Source organism: Rhyacophila brunnea, unplaced genomic scaffold, assembly GCF_057557595.1.
Source record: "Rhyacophila brunnea isolate RB1 unplaced genomic scaffold, BYU_Rbru_1.0 scaffold_3, whole genome shotgun sequence".
Taxonomy (NCBI): Eukaryota; Metazoa; Arthropoda; class Insecta; order Trichoptera; family Rhyacophilidae; genus Rhyacophila; species Rhyacophila brunnea.
In genome coordinates, this window is record NW_028232965.1 from 46,693,059 (window position 1) to 46,714,145 (window position 21,087).

General features: G+C 34.1%; 1 protein-coding gene across 6 annotated transcripts; it reads right to left on the reverse strand.

Moving 5' to 3' along the window:
* Nucleotides 1–368: 368 nt before the first annotated feature.
* On the reverse strand, nucleotides 369–20,156 carry LOC147068448 (uncharacterized). Of its 6 annotated transcripts, none has more exons than XM_085951963.1 (6): nucleotides 20,012–20,156; nucleotides 19,826–19,897; nucleotides 16,580–16,698; nucleotides 10,318–11,757; nucleotides 7,569–9,342; nucleotides 369–5,708 (listed from the first exon to the last, which is right to left on the reverse strand). In XM_085951963.1, exons 1-6 carry the CDS (start codon nucleotides 20,072–20,074, stop codon nucleotides 3,468–3,470), a joined length of 5,709 nt encoding a protein of 1,902 aa, XP_085808089.1. In that variant the 5' UTR covers nucleotides 20,075–20,156; the 3' UTR covers nucleotides 369–3,467. The 6 variants fall into 6 exon arrangements, with proteins under 6 accessions (XP_085808089.1, XP_085808088.1, XP_085808087.1 ...); XM_085951962.1 differs by having other exon boundaries at nucleotides 369–5,243; nucleotides 7,104–9,342; XM_085951961.1 differs by having other exon boundaries at nucleotides 369–6,638; nucleotides 7,104–9,342.
* Nucleotides 20,157–21,087: the final 931 nt, after the last annotated feature.

Consider the following 21,087-nt stretch of genomic DNA (forward strand, 5'->3'; position numbering starts at 1 on the left):
AGCATGTGTTATTTTTAATTAATCAAATTATAATTACAAATGGTGACCATCAGAAAACACTGACGAGCTGGGTGGCAATTCACACAAACAAGACGCGTCAGTATGAGCACTGTATAATACTAGAACAATGACAGGCAATGACAGGTCATCCATAAACAACGGGAGGGGTAGAAAAGGTAGGACCAGCCGTTGTGAATGTATCGGCTTTCTACTTGAGTCGGCAGTGGTTGGACACAATGACAGAATTAATAGAAAAAGGGAAATAATAAAACTAGAATGTTATACAGAATAAAAATTTATTATATATTTCTTTATCAGTTCAGTCGATATATACCTAGCATGTTATATTTTTTTGTAATTTTGTAATTTCCTTGAAGAATATATGATAATAGCTATTATTCAATGGTTTGAAATATATATTTAATATCATTAATCTTATACTAATTTTGGGTAACAACCATTGATATAATTGGATGAAGATACATATGAATTTGGTAGAAAAGTGAACTATAACTACATTGCAATCAGAATCATTATTCCAAATCTGCATATAAAATATGATTTTTTCAAAATGGCAATACCATTGAAATTATTTTTTTAAATTAACTGATTAAAAATAATACAGTCGAACTTGGTTATTACGAGGAAGATGGCACCGACTGAATTTGCTCATTATAAGCGTTACTCGTTATATCAGAGAATAGGTATTTTTAAATGAGCGGTCACATAACACAAAAAGTCAAAACAAAAATCTGAAAACCATTGTAAAAATCCCTGAAACACGCATGGCATTCATAAACTACAAAAGAAGTTGTTTACTGTAATGAACGCTGGTAGCTACCTACGGACTTCACAATCCTTGGATTTTTCAAACGTATGCGTGGATATTTTTTCATTATTGTTGGCGAAAACAACAGGTATATCCGAAAAGTTGCTCGTTATAACAGTGAATAAATGTATTGAGAAAATCATAAACCAAAATGTCAACGAATGTTTCCTCATTACATCCGAAATCTCGCTATGTCTGAGATCGTAATAACCGAGTTCGACTGTGTATTTATTTTCACACATTCAATATCACAAACTAAAATCCATACCACGCCTAGACGATGACACATATGTCCGCATTCAAATTATACAATGGTAACATTTGCCACTACAAAATCATTTGTTCAAAACACAACCCACGTCCACACCAGCAAACATTGTTACCCAATTAAATGTAATTTGGACAGACCACAGTAAAAATTTTCACCTAATTATGGCCAACATGTGTTAAGTTAATAGTACATTTCGATACCATACTTCAATAGGGAAACAACTCAAAAAACCTTGTTCCAAGATAATGTCGTTTTTAATGCCTGGATTTTAAGGAAAATGTATATCTAGTTTAGTGTTGTCAGCATTAAATTAGAATGTCCAGTATATAACTGAATTATTTCAGAAATGGTATTTCGATTTTATGAAACATTGAAGAAATTTTTCACTATTTTTTTGCTGAGTTGTAAAGAGAATACCTTTCTACATTGAATGGCATTATTAACTCAAAACCTTGAAATTTTGAGTAGTTTCTTTATTGAAATGGGGTATCGATTTGTTCATGTTTTGCATTCGTGGCGGAATACAAAAACGTGGTCATTTGTATTGTTTTTATACAATGTTAATTTGTTTACAAACATATCGACACCCCCTATGTGTAAGGTCGGTACTCCAAAATGGTACTTCTCAGTAGTACGATTTTCATAAATTTTAATGACACCAGTGTTAATTTTTAATGCTGGAATCAAAATTTTTTAGTTGATATTATATTGATTGAATTTTTGTTTTTTTTTCGATTATCATTGTTGTAATATCTTTAAAATTATTTAATAAAAGGCAATCAAGTCAAAATAGCTAAAACGCAGTTCCGACCTTTTACATAGGTGGTGTCGATATGTATTTTAGTTTGCACTAGGTATTAGACTGCAACAATTTTTACAATGGTCATTCAACCATAGTGGTGATTTGTGGAATTAAAATGTACAAAGATTTATTGCTAGTATGATTGTGCAATTATGTTTTTCAAAATGAATTTGTTTCAATAAAAACACAAATAATTATTAATTGTCAGTGTGTTGTCCAATCATTCAAATCAGACAACTGCCGCCCTCTTTTCTAAATGTATCGAAGACTAACTTGAAATTTTCATTAGGTGCCACCATGATGGTCAATACAAATAATGCACTTGTGGTTTATGGTCTTTTGAATGAATCAAATTTTGGCATTTTTTAGAGTTAATTAGTACACAATAGCAGGGCATCCAATTTTTTTTAATAGGTCAACTGCCAACTTAATGTGGAATATGATTTCCCCTGCATTAGGTGATTACATTCGTTTTATATCAACAAAACCTATATTAAAACTTAATCAAAAGACTGAATTATTTTCAGTAAAGGCTTGAAGATGGTAAAAGTTCAAATCTCTTCATAGATCCATCCATAATTATCAAAAAAAATATAGGTACATATGTGCATCTATTCTATATGAGGCGTCTAATTCCAATAAGCGATAAGTCCACATTTGGTCAAAATCGAGAAAAAAGTACGCACATATTCTTTGTATAATTTTACACAATATGTATTGATCTATAAATTACAAAACGCGACATAACCCTACAAAAAAAAATATTTTAAGTCTCGATTTATTACAAAAAGCACCAAGTCCGTGTTTCATATTATTTAAAGCTTGGTTGATTTCGCGCGTGTTTAAGTCAACCAATAAGGGAACGTTCAATATTGGAAATGGCGTCTCCCATGCTGTAGCATATGGTAAACTTATGACAGTACCACAGAAATAGGTGCCTTATGCGAAATAAATTAAAAAGTGAGGTACAAGTAGCGCTACGTCCAATTTTATTTTGCCTATATTTATCACATTTAAGAGTTTATCGGCTGAAACAAATTGCCATTTGGTTCTAATTTCGACCTAGAATACAACGAAAAAAATAATCTCACGTTAAAACAAATAATTGAAGCTTGAAACATAAAAACGTTGTTTCCGGAAAATATTGAATTGTGGACTTGTCGCTTTTTGTAATTGACATCTCATATACAAGTTTGCTATCGAGGGGAGTTAATCTTATTTCTGTATTGAGATATTATTATATAAGTTAGCTATCTAAACTGTCTATCACGCTTTAAAAGTTAACACAGCCACGACAGGTGTTGTTAAAACGTAGCACTTTTTGACAGTTGAGACGGTTAATTTATTGTAACAATTAACCGCCTCAATACATAAATATGATAAACTGCCCTCGATAGCAGTCTTGTATATAGAATAGACGCGATGATGTGCAATCAAAACATTCAGCAAAATCTAATATTTACTACTGTTTAAAAAGTTATACATGAAAAGTTTATAAAACTTGATAAATCCTTAAAAGAACCAGTCCATTTAAAGTATATGAGTCAAGTCCATAAAGGTTAAACTTATTTGCTAGATCTCGATATGATTGCACGATTTCTTCTTCTAGTAATTTTCAAGTGAACGGTATTACTATTTGTTGGTGTTGTTTTAGGAGCCTCTGTCTTTTTGGGAGTTTCTATATTCTCATTAGTCTTGTTCACATCATCAGTTAGTGTTGTATTTGCAACATCAGCGGGTTTCCCAACTGGCTCTGGCGCAATTGCTTCAGATTTTAAATTGATACCAAAATTGCTTATTACTGAATCATTCACCATTTCACCATTGGGCTTATTAACACTTTTATTACTATTAGTAGTCTGGTCCAAGTTTTCCTTATTTATGTTGGGATGACTCAATATTGATAGAATTTGTAAATCACATAAATAAGATAATTTAGCGGCTTCTAGTAATTCATTTATTCTGTTAATATTTCCAGTTTTTGTTACTACTGAGTCAGATGTTTCACAGATATTTTTCAAAAGGTCATCGGAAATGTCCTTCGATTCTGGCGGCTTCATAATTTCTGATCTATCTTCATCTAAACAAAGACTAATGTCTGCAGTATGTGGTTCTTTTGGTGAACCTGAAGAAATAGGACAAACATCAGATACATCTTTTAGTGTTTCACTTGTTTGATTAATGTTCTTAGCTTTGGGTATTTTATATTTCGTTTTACTCTTGCTCGTTCTGGTTTCATCTATGTTGATTTTATCTATATCTATTGGTAGTTCAGTCGCAACTGGACGTAACGGGCGTTCATTTGACTTGATTTCTGTCACACAATTAATTATTGTCTCTCCATCTGTTGTCTCCGGTAATGTAATATGAGTTGTTGCATCGCTGGGAAGTTTTTCTTGTGATTCTTTTACCTTATTTCTTGAGTGTTTACGCTTGCTTTCCTTCCGTGTATTACAAATACTGTCTGTTGTTAAATTTTCTTTGTCAAATAGTTTTAACTGTTCTACTTTACTAAAGTCATCCTCATTTTCTGATCTAGCTTCATCTAAATAAAGACTAATGTCCGCAGTATGCGGTTCTTTTGGTGAACCTGAAGAAATAGGACAAACATCAGATACATCTTTTAGTGTGTCACTTGTTTGATTAATGTTCTTAGCTTTGGGTATTTTATATTTCGTTTTACTCTTGCCCGTTCTGGTTTCATCTATGTTGATTTTATCTTTATCTATTCGTAGTTCAGTCGCAATTGGACGTAAGGGGCGTTCATTTGACTTGATTTCTGTCACACAATTAATTATTGTCTCTCCATCTGCTGTCTCCGGTAATGTAATATGAGTTGTTGCATCGCTGGGAAGTTTTTCTTGTGATTCTTTTACCTTATTTCTTGAGTGTTTACGCTTGCTTTCCTTCCTAGTATTAGACAAACTGTCTGTTGTTAAATTTTCTTTGTCAAATAGTTTTAACTGTTCTACTTTACTAAAGTCATCCTCATTTTCTGATCTAGCTTCATCTAAATAAAGACTAATGTCCGCAGTATGCGGTTCTTTTGGTGAACCTGAAGAAATAGGACAAACATCAGATACATCTTTTAGTGTGTCACTTGTATGATTAATGTTCTTAGCTTTGGGTATTTTATATTTCATTTTACTCTTGCCCGTTCTGGTTTCATCTATGTTGATTTTATCTTTATCTATTGGTAATTCAGTCGCAATTGGACGTAAGGGGCGTTCATTTGACTTGATTTCTGTCACACAATTAATTATTGTCTCTCCATCTGTTGTCTCCGGTAATGTAATATGAGTTGTTGCATCGCTGGGAAGTTTTTCTTGTGATTCTTTTACCTTATTTCTTGAGTGTTTACGCTTGCTTTCCTTCCGTGTATTACAAATACTGTCTGTTGTTAAATTTTCTTTGTCAAATAGTTTTAACTGTTCTACTTTACTAAAGTCATCCTCATTTTCTGATCTAGCTTCATCTAAATAAAGACTAATGTCCGCAGTATGCGGTTCTTTTGGTGAACCTGAAGAAATAGGACAAACATCAGATACATCTTTTAGTGTGTCACTTGTTTGATTAATGTTCTTAGCTTTGGGTATTTTATATTTCGTTTTACTCTTGCTCGTTCTGGTTTCATCTATGTTGATTTTATCTATATCTATTGGTAGTTCAGTCGCAACTGGACGTAACGGGCGTTCATTTGACTTGATTTCTGTCACACAATTAATTATTGTCTCTCCATCTGTTGTCTCCGGTAATGTAATATGAGTTGTTGCATCGCTGGGAAGTTTTTCTTGTGATTCTTTTACCTTATTTCTTGAGTGTTTACGCTTGCTTTCCTTCCGTGTATTACAAATACTGTCTGTTGTTAAATTTTCTTTGTCAAATAGTTTTAACTGTTCTACTTTACTAAAGTCATCCTCATTTTCTGATCTAGCTTCATCTAAATAAAGACTAATGTCCGCAGTATGCGGTTCTTTTGGTGAACCTGAAGAAATAGGACAAACATCAGATACATCTTTTAGTGTGTCACTTGTTTGATTAATGTTCTTAGCTTTGGGTATTTTATATTTCATTTTACTCTTGCCCGTTCTGGTTTCATCTATGTTGATTTTATCTTTATCTATTCGTAGTTCAGTCGCAATTGGACGTAAGGGGCGTTCATTTGACTTGATTTCTGTCACACAATTAATTATTGTCTCTCCATCTGCTGTCTCTGGTAATGTAATATGAGTTGTTGCATCGCTGGGAAGTTTTTCTTGTGATTCTTTTACCTTATTTCTTGAGTGTTTACGCTTGCTTTCCTTCCTAGTATTAGACAAACTGTCTGTTGTTAAATTTTCTTTGTCAAATAGTTTTAACTGTTCTACTTTACTAAAGTCATCCTCATTTTCTGATCTAGCTTCATCTAAATAAAGACTAATGTCCGCAGTATGCGGTTCTTTTGGTGAACCTGAAGAAATAGGACAAACATCAGATACATCTTTTAGTGTGTCACTTGTTTGATTAATGTTCTTAGCTTTGGGTATTTTATATTTCGTTTTACTCTTGCCCGTTCTGGTTTCATCTATGTTGATTTTATCTTTATCTATTCGTAGTTCAGTCGCAATTGGACGTAAGGGGCGTTCATTTGACTTGATTTCTGTCACACAATTAATTATTGTCTCTCCATCTGTTGTCTCCGGTAATGTAATATGAGTTGTTGCATCGCTGGGAAGTTTTTCTTGTGATTCTTTTACCTTATTTCTTGAGTGTTTACGCTTGCTTTCCTTCCTAGTATTAGACAAACTGTCTGTTGTTAAATTTTCTTTGTCAAATAGTTTTAACTGTTCTACTTTACTAAAGTCATCTTCATTTTCTGATCTAGCTTCATCTAAATAAAGACTAATGTCCGCAGTATGCGGTTCTTTTGGTGAACCTGAAGAAATAGGACAAACATCAGATACATCTTTTAGTGTTTCGCTTGTTTGATTAACTTTCTTGACTTCGGGTATTTTATGTTTCTTTTTACTCTTGCCCGTTCTGGTTTCATCTATGTTAATTTTATCTTTATTTATTGGTAATTCAGTCGCAGTACGACGTAAGGGGCATTCATTTGACTTGATTTCGGTCACACAATTAATTATTGTCTCTCTATCTGTTGTCTCCGGTAATGTAATATGAGTTGTTGCATCGCTGGGAAGTTTTTCTTGTGATTCTTTTACCTTATTTCTTGAGTGTTTACGCTTGCTTTCCTTCCTTGTATTAGACATACTGTCTGTTGTTAAATTTTCTTTGTCAAATAGTTTTAACTGTTCCACTTTACTAAAGTCATCCTCATTTTCTGATCTAGCTTCATCTAAATAAAGACTAATGTCCGCAGTATGCGGTTCTTTTGGTGAACCTGAAGAAATAGGACAAACATCAGATACATCTTTTAGTGTTTCACTTGTTTGATTAATGTTCTTAGCTTTGGGTATTTTATATTTCGTTTTACTCTTGCTCGTTCTGGTTTCATCTATGTTGATTTTATCTTTATCTATTGGTAATTCAGTCGCAATTGGACGTAAGGGGCGTTCATTTGACATGATTTCTGTGACACAATTAATTATTGTCTCTCCATCTGTTGACTCCGGTAATGTAATATGAGTTGTTGCATCGCTGGGAAAATTTTCTTGTGATTCTTTTACCTTATTTCTTGAATTTTTACACTTGCTTTCCTGCCGTGTATAAGAAATACTGTCTGTTGTTAAATTTTCTTTGTCAAAAGGTTTTAACTGTTCTACTTCACTAAAGTAATCCTTTTCGAAGATGTGTTCAGTATTTCTCATAAAGTCATCATTTTCTATATCAGAAAGTAATTTGGATAGAGGTGTACATGTTGATGGGTTGATATTGTCAATACGGATTTTTGGTGTATCGGTGTTTGGGATTGGCGCTTGGCGGTGGATAACCGTCGAGCTCGGAGTCTGCTGGATACTATCCGTCTTGGACTGTGGATTCGATGAAGAATTATATTTATCCATTGCTCCCTTTGCCACATAAGAAAAGGAACATCTGATTCTCCTTTTATTCTTCTTTGAAGACTCAAAACGGATTATCTCATCCGGTTTACTTGTTTCTGTATTCACAAATTTTACAAATAATTTTTCTATAGATGGTTGACTTTTAAGCGGCGGAGATGGTTCTTTAGTTCCAGATGAAACTGAATTATTAACGACAACTCTTTTAAATACCGTTTTAAGTTTTACAGATTTCAGACAATTTAAATTAACTGGGTCATGTGGAATATTAGATTCTGTTTCACTACTGATTTCCATGTCTTCTTTGTTATGATGTTCGTTGATCGTGCTATTTTTTAAAATGTCATGAACAATTTCTTGGTCGACAAAAATGGAACTAGTATTTTCTTTATTTCGATCAACATATTTTACATCGGTTTCCTTCAATTTGTCAGAATTTTCAGAATTATGGCGTTTGTTGTATTCACAAAGTGAAAGAACTGATTTTTGATTTTTCTGATTATAAACGTTCTTGATAGCTTTATTATTAGCAATTTTATCAAGATCCCTCCTTTTTGTGTCTTTCTCAGGAACAATTTGCGAATCTGATATATCTTTTGAAGGTTCTGATGATTTCCGTTGATACGAATCTTTTGAGGAAATGCTTTTTCGTCTAACACCTTTAGTATCGTTATTGCTATCACTCTTCAGATGAATCGTTTCAAGAGAAGATCTTTTCTCATTATTGTAACTTTCAGCCGTTTTATCTGAACTTCTAACATATAACCTATCAGTTCGCCTATCTCTACTTGTATCTGTTTCATCTGATATTGCTTCGCTGTCATTGCGTGAATATTTTGGATAAACATCTACAGACGATTGCTGTTCAATAAGTTTTTCATTTTTCCTGCGATGGTCTTTATAAAATTGTTGGGGCGGTGACCTATTACTATTATATCTTCTACGACTGTCCAAATAGTCACGAAGTTCTATTTTATCTCCTTTCTTCTCTTTTCTAAGACCTCCTCTTCTATTATGGCTAAATCTCGATTGTTTAGCATAGTCAATTTCTTTGTTATTAAACTGTTTTCTATCAAAGTTACCTCTATGAAAAAGTTTTCCACGTTTACTGCTTCTGTCACGTCCATAACGCGTATTGTCAAAGTCATCTTGGCGAAATCTTTTTCTATAATGAGGACTCAACGATTTCCTTTCATTGTATGATCTACTGCTATCTCTACTTCTTGATCTAGAGATCAGTCTACGTGCAGTTTTTTCAGAGCTATACTTTTTATGATCAGCCTGGTGAAATCGTTTTCTATAATGAGGACTCGATGATTTTCTCTCATTGCATGATCTACTGCCATCTTTACTTCTTGATCTAGAGATCAGTCTGCGCGCATTTCTTTCAGCGCTATACTTTATATGATCAGTCGGCGGTGATTCACGATTTCTACGACTCCTAAAAAAATTTTAACACAAATAATTAATTACAGTAAAAGCAGGTTAATAGGACAATGGACAATCAAAGCATGATTAGAATTGGGTCTCTATTTTTGAGAAATGAAAACGGAAATTGTATACTGTTTTTCCATTTACGATATCCTTGTTCCACGCCCCAATTCTATTTTATTGGTATGATACACTTGTTTAGAGATAAAAAAGATTAAAAAAATATGTAATATTGCCGAGTTCATAATATATAGTATAGTAGAATTCCGGGTAGACAAGACATACGACAATGGATCGAAATATGATAGTGTCTATTCTAGAGATATCAAAATTACATGTTTACGACAACAATTCCAGAAATGTACGGTAGTTTGAGAAAGGGTATTCAAAAATATTCGTGGCCCAATTCGTGAAAATGAAATTTAATCATGAAATATAACAGTGTCTGCGATAAGTTGAATATTGTGAAAATTATAATGATCCAAAGACTCCGCTGGGTGGGACACATAGAAAAGTTAGACAATACATTGTCATTGAATCGTTCAACATCGGAGGGATGATGATGCACTTGAAAACCATAACTTCGGCGGCTGGACAGAGAAGAAAAGAACCTCCAGACTCTTAGTGTGTCTAACTGGCGTTATATAGCGAGAGAGAGATGGTGGAAAGCAGTTTTGGAGACGACCAGACTATGCTGCAGTGCCATTAATAATAAGTTTGCCTGCGGAATGGAAAATTATGGCACCTCAATAAGGCTACATTGAGTGCCACATACACTAAATAAACAGGTGTGGAGATGGGATTTGCGTACCTTCTGGGACCTATTCAAAAACTGGTCCTCCAGGACACATCACCCAGAGATTCATGGTTCAATAAGTAATTGGCAGACAATGCTTATTGCGAGAAATGTAACAAATTGAGAGAAAAGAAAATAAGATAATATTTGCTAATATAGTTGGAATAAGTTAAAATTATTTAATCCTACCTCATTGGAGATGGAGAATATCTTTTCCGCTTTCGACCATTGGTCTGTCTCTCGTGGTTTCTGGTTTCAATAATCTGATTTTTGACATCTGAATCCACCCTCTCCGCTTTCACTGCTTCATTTCTGATTGTTAATTCTGTACTATCGATACAATGTTCAGTCTTAGTGATTATTTTTTCATTGGTGCAGTCTATTTCCATACCAAATTCTGTATTTCTAAAAGACGGGCTGACGGGTCGTAGAGTCCATTTCATTCCAGTCTCCTGTTTTGGCTGTGTCATACCACTGCTAAAAGCCTTGGTATTTTCATCAGAACTCTCATTTCTACTCATACGCCGTAGTCTTGGATCCTGGTTTCCACAATGTGCTGAGAATTCACTGTTTGGCTTTATGTATCCGGACTCACCGTTGTCACTATTCGAAGCAGGAATTTGATTGTTTTGAAGTTCTTGTTCTATGTGAGTAATACGCGTAGATACCGTAGATTCATCGGGGTAATCTTTTGGCTGTATCGGAGGGTGTTCAGACACAACAGTCTGGTTATTCATTTCAGGAATAAATCTGTTCACTGGTTGCGTATTTCGATAAGAGAAATGAGCAGTATGATTATTTTTTGACCATCTTGGATCCTGGTTTTGATAGTGTGCTGAGAATTCACTGTTTGGCTTTATGTATCCGGACTCATCATTGTCACTAGTCGATGCAGGAATTTGATTGTTTTGAAGTTTTTGTTCTATGTGCGTAATACGCTTAGATACCGTAGATTCATCGGGGTAATCTTTTGGTTGTATCGGAAGGTTTTCAGACACAACAGTCTGGTTATTCTTTTCAGGAATAAATCTGTTCACTGGTTGCGTATTTCGATAAGAGAAATGAGCAGTATGATTATTTTTTGACCATCTTGGATCCTGGTTTTGATAGTGTGCTGAGAGTTCACTGTTTGGCTTTATGTATCCAGACTCATCATTGTCACTAGTCAATGCGGGAATTTGATTGTTTTGAAGGTCTTGTTCTATGTGAGTAATACGCGTAGATACCGTAGATTCATCGGGGTAATCTTTTGGTTGTATCGGAGGATTTTCAGACACAACGGTCTGATTATTCTTTTCATGAATAAATCTGTTCATTGGTCGCGTATTTCGATAAGAGAAATGAGCAGTATGATTATTCTTTGACCATATTGGCTTTATGTATCCGGTCTCACCATTGCCAATCAATGTAGAAATTTGATTGTTTTGAAGTTCTTGTTTTATGTGAGTAATAGACGAAGGTACCGTAGATTCATCGGGGTTATCTTTTGGTTGTATCGGAGGGTTTTCAAACACGTTAGTCTTTTCAGGAATAAATCCGTTCACTGGTCGTGTATTTCGATAAGAGAAATAAGCAGTACGATTATGCATTGACCGTGACCGTGTGCGTCTGAATGTGATATCTTCTAATCTAAAAATAAATAATTCATAATATTATATTAGAGAAATAACATGTAAAAGCAAAAATTTGAAATTGATGGTGGGTATGGAAATAAAAGAAATATAAAGCATAACAGGGTGAGTGTAGAAAAGTTAATTATATTAATTAATTAATGAAGTAAATTTGGTAATGCTCAACGGTAAAACTAGATTAATTAAATGACTCTTAATATCCGTGCGTGTGCTCACGCTCTCACGTGGATTTGTGTATCAGTGAAACATCAATCTATACGTAAGATATAATAAAAATGGTTATCAGTAAAATATAAAAGATGTTAAATATGAAAGCCTTGTGCTTATATATATTAGTAATTAGGACGCCAAGTGTGATCTAAATGTGTACATATTGAAATACTGCAGATGTAAAGAAAACACTATAATTTAGATAGTTTACAGTTATTTAATAAAAGATCACTCGTCGCACTTGGCTATTACGATCACGGATATAGCAAGATCTCGGATGTAACGAGGAAACATTCCTTGACATTTTAGTTTATGATTTTCTCCATACATTTATTCACTTTTATAACGAGCCACTTATTGGTTAAACCAAGCAAAAATATGGTCAAAATTTTTCTTAAAACTGTTAAAACATTTCGACCATAAGCAATAAAATCCGACCGGACAGGATGCCGACGGGATCGCATTACGTTTATGACACTATTAAGTATCTAAATACCTACCTAATTGGTGTTTTCGCCGACAATATTGAAAAAGTATCCACGCATATGGTTGAAATAAGTAAAAAATCCAAGGTTTGTGAAGTCAGTAGTTACCTACCTACCAGCATTCATTACAATAAACAACTTATTTTGTAGTTTATGAATGCCATGCTTCTTTCGGGGATTTTTACGATGGTTTTCAGATTTTTTATTTTCAATTTTTTGTGTTATGTGACCGCCCATTTGAAAATACCTATTGATATAACGAGTAACGCTTATAACGAGAAAATTCAGTCGGTCCCATATTCCTCCGTAATAACCAAATTCGACTGTATATGACCGTATATTAAAGACCGTCTAACCTCTTTGGGCCGTATAGTGCTGACATAAAATTCATGTCTAAATAAAACACGGTTCTTGTCGGTTTACACTTTACAGGAAGCCAGCAGCAAACACATTTTGAAAATAGCCGATATACTGGATTATTTATTAGTTAGGTTAACCGGATGGCTGCCAATGATGTCTTAAGATGCAAACTTTTCCGTGAACGGAACGCCGCTCATAAAAAAATGACGTCTTCGGACGTCCCGCTTTAAAAGGGCAGCGGGGGGGTAAATCAATTATTATAAACATACAAATATGTTGAACACACAACGGCATATATTGGGAATGTCATCACATACTCGGAATTAAAACAGAATTCGTTTTTACCACTTGAAACGTAAATTGATTTTATTTTTTTATTTTTGCAATAAAATTCACAGCGCGCAAGGTACCGCCATACATACACCTACCGGCAGTAAAAAGGTTAAGTTAGTTTAGGTTAGATTTTCATTCCTGAATTCATGAATTTTGCCAAAATCAGCTATGAAAATTGAATTAATGTTCATATTGAATCTAATAAAATTGGAGACCGTATAGTATATATGGTCATCTTTTTATGATAAGAAAGCTCACGGCGAACTGTGCCACTGTGAAAAGTTTTATGTAGAATTTATATGTAACAAACAATTTACATGAAACCATGCGCATTGGATGTGTAACACCAACTTTTAAAATAAACCGATGTAGTTGGAACCTTCTAAATTAGTATCTCTATCAATTATAATTTAATATCAGCAGATTGCTTTGAAAATAAAATATGTCGTAATTATGGATAAATAAAATACTTTCCCAACAATGTCAATTTTGTTGGATGAACCGTGTTATAGATAGTAGGGGTGCGATTAGGTTTAAATTTTTTTATGTTTACTGTTTCAGCCAGCGACCCCACAGAAAACCCTTGACGACTTCACTTGGAATCGCGATCCACAGAATGCATACATACCAGTAGCGAACGGTGGAGGTAGGCTGTTAAGATTCACCATAAATAGTGGAGATTAAACTTTATCAGTCATACGTATTTGTTTTTATTGAACAAAGACTACAATTTAGAGATGTTGGTTAGTTTTTAAAAATCCATTAAACCCTGCCCAAACGAAAAATAATGGCTTTGGTATATTTTGGGTGATTTTTTTAAATTCATTAAGCCCTGCCTCAACCAAACTATAATAGATAAAAAATATTATTTTATCTATAAAATATTGAATTTAATTTTCAATTCAATTTATTTATTTTTATAACATATTGTGGACATTACAAATTACAAGTTTAAGACGTTCACAACATGACGTTTAGAAACAAAGATATATAAATGTAACAGTATTAGATAAAAAAAGAGATAGATGAATTAGATAGGTACAAGGAAGTAGACCGGATGAGTTAAGCAGACCCTATTTTAAGAATTTATAAAACAACGCCCACCTAAACTCATTCTCACGTAGGTGGAATATATCAACACCCAAAGCAATTTCGTTGAACATAGTTATCGCCCTCCCAATTGGCATTACCAGTGGCAGGTTGGTTCTGCATATTGGGAGAATAAACAACTGATGGTCTCTATTTCTAAGATAGTTATCAGGGACACTCAGGTCAACACTGCCCAGAATGGCAGTGTTCTCATTTATACCTTGTATAAGTCGAAAAAAATACGTAGCTAAATAAACATTTCTTCTAAATTGCAGACTGCAGTATGTAAGCATGCCTAAGAGAAAGTCAGTTGGATAAAGCCACGGATAGTATCCATACAGCCTCAAGTAAAGGAGTCTCAAGAATTTCTTCTGTACCCTCTCTACCATAAGGCCATACTTCAACTGATGCGGTGCCCAAAGACCCACTCTCAAGTCTGCTTCGAACTAAAGAATTAAATAAAAGTTTTAATACCGTAACATCCGAAAAGACCCGGGAAGTACGCATGACGAAGGCCAACATTTTAAGCGCTTTGTTACAAATGGTAACTATATGGCTGATAAATGTCAGTTTACTCTCAAACGTAATGCCAAGATCCCTTACAGATGATATTCGTGACAGAACTCTGCCATGCATCGAGTATTGGAACCTTAAATGAAGCGTAATCACCTTTTGACTTCAGTTTAACTATTGTGAAATCAGCAGTACAATTAGTAATTTTTTTAATATAATCGTTCATGTCCGCAACTGTGGTGTTGCGATGAAATAGGTAGAAGTGGTAATTTTTAACCACCTCCGCCCCACCAAAGCTACCTAAGCTAAAGCAATGGCTGCCCTCTTCCTCTTCACTACCGTTGACCATTCTTCACCGGTAGTGGAGTTTCCAAGAGATACATCATTTCCTGATACCGGTATCCCCTCTGATTTCTGAGACGTCGAGGCCTTTGGAGTGACATCTCGCTTAAATTATGTATGATTTAATTGCATAATTTTAGATATTTTATAGATCGACAAGTATTTTTTGACTATTATCTATTGTGGTTTGGTTTTGCAGGGTTTAATTGAATTTTAAAAACTAACCGACGCCATCTGTAAATTATTGTAGTCTCATTTCAATGAAAACAAATATGAATGACTGACAAAGCTTAGTGTCCACTATTTATGGCGGATCTTAATAGCCTACCTCCACCCATTGCCACTGATACATACTAATTTTATGTTGATTTTTATTACTAATATATTGTTGTCTTGTTAACCGGATGTACCTATTCCACAAGAATGCTAACTCACTCTACAATTCCGTGCGTGCAGGCCGGCCATAGCAATAATTAGTATTATCGATATACTTTTAATATATTTCCAAAAAAGTTATATGTTTGTGAGGTTTTTTTTTTTTTAGAAATTCACGTACCGCCGTGCTAATACCTCCCGAAATTTAATGGGTTAATGTGAAAATAAAATGAATACATTTTCTAGCTTACTGATACACCCTTGTTACAGGCGGGCTTCTCCCGGTGTAAAATAATCATTTAGTAGTCATAAGTCGAAACGTAACCCTGACCTCTAGAAACGGCTTCATAAAACATCTAATCTGATTCCTTGCTCAACCACGTAAGTATTTTTTATTCATAAGTAAAGGCCTTCGTCCGGTGTGTGAAAATCACATAATGGGCGGAGGTGTAATTAAGATAAATTTAATTTAATTTAAAAAGTATAAATGATGATGGATGAAAGAGATAATTTTAAGATTAAATATAAGTAATTATTCAAATATAATAAATCTTGCCGCGCATGGCGGCAACGTTAAAATTTCCGCGCGCCTGCGCCGAGGTGGTCCTCGTGATTCGTCAAATCAAAAAAATAACGCGATAAAATTTGGCCAATCACGAGAGTCCTTTTTGCTGGTCGGCGTGGGTACGGGAAATTTAAAAAGAGAAAAAGAAAGTTAGTAAGCGTCCTTTGTAAACCGTGTACGGACCTGCGTAACTAATTGTAAAAACAAAATATGTAATGGACTATAAAGTAACGTTGTCCAACCAAATATTAAAATATATAACGCTAAGACCGCACGAGAAAGACTTAGTGTTTTATTTAATTTTACCAACATATATAAATCCTTTTTTTATCTTTTTTTTGTGAATCCGGGGTTCGATGGACACCTGAGCTAGCTGCTGGAACCCCGGACATCTCATTACTACACATCATTATATATATCTTAGATTCTTTCATTGTTTCTGTGCGAATTAAAGTTGCATGTTACAATCTTTTCGTATCCAGATTGATAATCCAGAATAGTTCATCATAATTTTGCTGTGGGTATAATGCAAAAAATAATTAACATACTCTCTCCGTAGTTCGTTGATGGTTTCATCTTTGCGTGTAACTTCACCCCGTGCAGTCTTGAGAAGACTGGAAATATTGATATTTAAATTGTCATTTTCCGTCTCCAGTACTCTGTTTTTCTGAAAATAGAAAAAAAAAAATACAATGAAGCGACGTATTCAAAAAAGTTAATACAGTACTCTGTCAGTAATCCGCCGCTCGATTATCCGACAACTACTATAATCCGCCGTTATTTTTACTAGTTGAAAGCACAAGATCAAGCTCTATAATTCGCCGGTATTCGATTATCAAAATTCAGTAGTTACAACGCAGATGAGACAGGTTTGTTTTGGAAATTTCTTTTTTGTAAAACGTACGTTCATCGCGAAGCAAGTAATGTACCAGGGAGGAAAGTGCCTAAGGACTGCATCACAATTATGCCGTACTGCAATGCTAGAAAATGAAGCTTTTGGTTATAGGGAAAGCCAGGAATCTTAAGTCATTCAAGAATATCTACCTCACTGAACTGATTGCGTCGAGTAATTTACTGTTTAATATTTAGTTAACAAACTTAGTTTATAAATTCTTCTTTCTTTCGACCATGTCCGATCCTAATGGGATCATATGGGCCTCCACAGAGTGACGGTTTATCTTTTTTACGAGAAATGGATGTCAGCCACTTACTCAACCTATTAGGTCCATACTCTGACTCATACACAAATTGAAAAACAATATGTGTACTTGTCAGACCCAGGATTTGAACCTGGGACCCACGATGCTATAGGCTTGCGATTAAGCCACGCGGCCATCGTGGGTGTGAATAAATAAATACCTATGTATAATTTAGTAAATACATACTTGATTTTGATTATAAATAAAACCTTAATTTGCTAGTACAAATTTCTCAAAAAACATTTTTTTTACGAAATAACTGTTTTAATTACGAGGGTGGGTCAATAAGTCCTTAGAAAAGGCGACAGGTGGCGCGACTAGTACTGTAAGCGGTTTGTTTTCATGCAGCGGCACTACCGATTCAGTATGCTGCGAAGTTTCAATCAGATTGGTCGGGTTGTTGTGTGTTTCTCGTACATTTAAAAAAAAAATTTGCTTGTTTACAAAAATGGAGAAAATTGAGTTTAGAGCTGTTATTAAACATTTTAATATAAAAGGGTTAACAGCAAAGGAAATAAAAAATGAGTTGGATTTAGTTCACGGTATATCTGCTCCTTCACTTGCAACTATTTATAACTGGTTAAATGAATTTAAACGTGGTCGTACATCAACAAAGGATGAACCACGCTCAGGACGTCCTGTAGAGGTGACTACACCAGAAATGATCAATAAAATCCACGATATGGTGTTAAGTGACCGAAGATTAAAGTTGAGTGAGATAATTGAGGTTACAGGGATCTCAAAAGGTAGCGTCATTTCTATTTTACATGACAAATTGGGCATGAAAAAAATTTCTGCAAGATGGGTGCCGCGTTTGCTCACAGTCGACAATAAACGCAATAGGGTGGTGGCCTCTAAAGCCCTGTTGTCGCTCATGCAACGCAATCCGGATGAATTTTTTCGTCGCTTTGTGACTGTAGATGAAACATGGATACACCACTATACTCCCGAGACGAAAGAACAGTCAAAGCAGTGGATTGCGAAAGGCGAACCATGTCCAAAGAAGGCGAAAACCGTAAAATCAGCTGGTAAGGTTATGGCTACTGTATTTTGGGATGCACGTGGAATTATTTTCGTTGACTATTTGGAAAAAGGAAAAACAATAACAGGGGATTATTATGCATCTTTATTGGACCAGCTAAAAAACAAAATTGAAGAAAAACGGCCTCATTTAAACAGGAAAAAAATCCTCTTTCATCAGGACAATGCCCGTGTTCACACATGTTTACGATCAATGGCTAAAATTGAAGAATTGAAGTTCGAATTGGTCGACCACCCACCGTATTCGCCAGATTTAGCCCCCAGTGACTTTTTCCTTTTCCCAAACTTAAAAAAATGGCTAAGTGGACAACGTTTTTTTTCAAATGAAGAAGTCATCGATCGGACAAATGCTTATTTTGAGGACCTTCCGAAAACTTATTTTTCTGACGGTTTAAAAAAAATTAAGAAACGTCTAACCAAGTGTATTGAGCTCCAAGGAGATTATGTTGAGAAATAAAAAAAAATACAAAAATAAAAACTGTTTTAATGCTTTTTTCTAAGGAATTATTGACCCACCCTCGTATTACCATATTTTGTATGTGTGCACTATAATCCGCCGCTTTCACTAATTGGACACTTGTCTAGTTTTTGGGGTGGTGGAATACTGAGAGAGTACTGTATTAACAAAGTAAACCTTCAAATCAATAAATAAAAAAAGCCAGAAATGAATATTATGCTAGTGTTGCTAACGGTTAATATAAATTGAACGTATTACATTTCGCCGTAGCACACTTTACTGTGAACTGTCTAACCAGAAAGAATGACCGTATTATGTGGCATTAAGATAAAAAAAAACATGGATTGTTTGTGAAGCATTGCAGACAGTAATGTTCCAATTGTGACAATTACTTCCAAACAAACAAAAACAATGACACATGACATCAAAATGTGTAAATTTACAGAAAATAGAAGAAAACATTCAAGCACACGTGAAGTTGGTGGTGTGATGTGGTATGAGTGAGATGAATTTAGTGTGAAATCTAAATACTAAGTAAAACTGCATTACACACTTTTTGGCTGAGGTGGAAGCTTACCATAAACTTGTGTGTGCTCATGTAGCGTGATAATTGTCTGTTTCTATCATAATTATATCATAGTTACTTTGACATGACTTGATGCTCAATCTGATAGAATGTGTAGTGGCACACACTTTTCTGTCAATGCAGATCAATCACAGAATGTCCGCCACACAGACTGAACATCCAACACAATATTTCAAAATTAATATTCACTAAGTAATAACTTATAACATTGTCGCCGAAGAATAAATTCATATTATGCTAAGAAAGCTAATATTCTATGAAGACAAAGTGCTATAATAGTTATATTAATATATGGCTATAGTATTGGATGCACTTTTATAGGGGTGCATTTAAATAATAAAGCTATATATAAATAAGACTTTTCAGTCACTACGATGGGTAATTAAAAATAATTGGTGAAGTAACGGCCCTGCCAGGGATACCTAAATATTGGTGTACAAATAATACGACATCACAAAATATATCAAAACAAACGATTTTTGGCTATTAATGTTTAAAAGTATAATATTACCTGTTTTGTTTCTTCTAATTCTGTTTTCAATTCTGTTAGCTCATTCTGAAGGGCCTCATTTTCGGTGTGGGCCTAAAACAAAATACATACAAATATTTATTTTCTAGTTGTCAAATTCGAAGAACCTACCAATATTAATATGTTTACATATTATTAGACACTGTTCTACCGTTAAAAGATTGCTACCTTATTGAGTCGTTCACTGAAATCAAAATTGTCCAAATCGTCGTATATCATGTCGTCAGTCATTTTAACAGAAATTCATTTGAGAAATGAGAACAAACTGGCGCGCAAAGAAACGTCAAACGGCAGCCATTATTCATTGTTCATTGTTGCCACTTGCCAGATGCCCAGATGGTTGCCAGATCTGAGATCACAGACATGAATTATTGTTATTGCCATATCGAGTGTTCATTAGACGGCTATAGTTTTAAAAATCAAAAATAATAATAAATATTAATCATGGCGTATTATTTAATATGCGTACAATAATATTCTTAAGTTATTTCAGTTATCCCTGTCCTAAAATATACTTATAATATATAGGTACATAATATTATTACTTATGTTTATTCTACAATAAATTTAATTATTATTTTGGAAAGATTCAGCGGATTCGGCCTTTATGAATAGGTATAGAAAAATATCAATAATGAAAAGATAATGTCTAAAAAATGTATAGACATCGTACGTTTTGCTTGTCACCTTTTCAGTCAAATTTTACAGTAGTTGAGGGAAATTAAAATGATTATAATTTTGTATCATTGAGATCCGCTACCCAATTATTACAAATTTGGCGTTTTTTTAAAACAAGGTAGAACTCAGATAATATAAAACACACATACAAACATACTAGGTATAAAGTCCTTATAAAAATTGTGGGGAAAAATAAAATATTATGTATCTCTGGAAGCTGTTTATTAAATTAATAAAAGTGTAATATAGGTAGTACCTATGTTGGCCTAGTCGGCAGAACGGTCGTCTTTGTACACATACGGAGTCATGAGTGTTTTCATCCAGTGCAATGGCCCAATGTGTTGGACGAATGACTAACAGCTATTACTTATTGTTAATAATTATTATCTTAATAATCATAATGGTATGAGTATGCGAAAACGTAGTAGGTAATACACTTAAAAAATGTTCGTTAATAATTAATTATTAGTAAGTAGGTATAATGATGACTTTAACGCACATTTTCTCTGTATAATGAATAGTGAGTAATACACAATTACCTCACTATCTAATTTTTTGTATAGGTA

What these genes read in the sequence shown, in the direction of transcription:
- LOC147068448 (XM_085951958.1), bottom strand. Translation starts at nt 20,074, where the DNA reads ATGACTGACGACATGATATACGACGATTTGGACAATTTTGATTTCAGT. An exon ending in TCAGTGAACGACTCAATAAG is followed by an intron (nt 19,898 to 20,011) that starts GTAGCAATCTTT and finishes ATTTTGTTTTAG; the next exon opens with GCCCACACCGAAAATGAGGC. An exon ending in TATTCTCCATCTCCAATGAG is followed by an intron (nt 9,343 to 10,317) that starts GTAGGATTAAAT and finishes AAATTTTTTTAG; the next exon opens with GAGTCGTAGAAATCGTGAAT.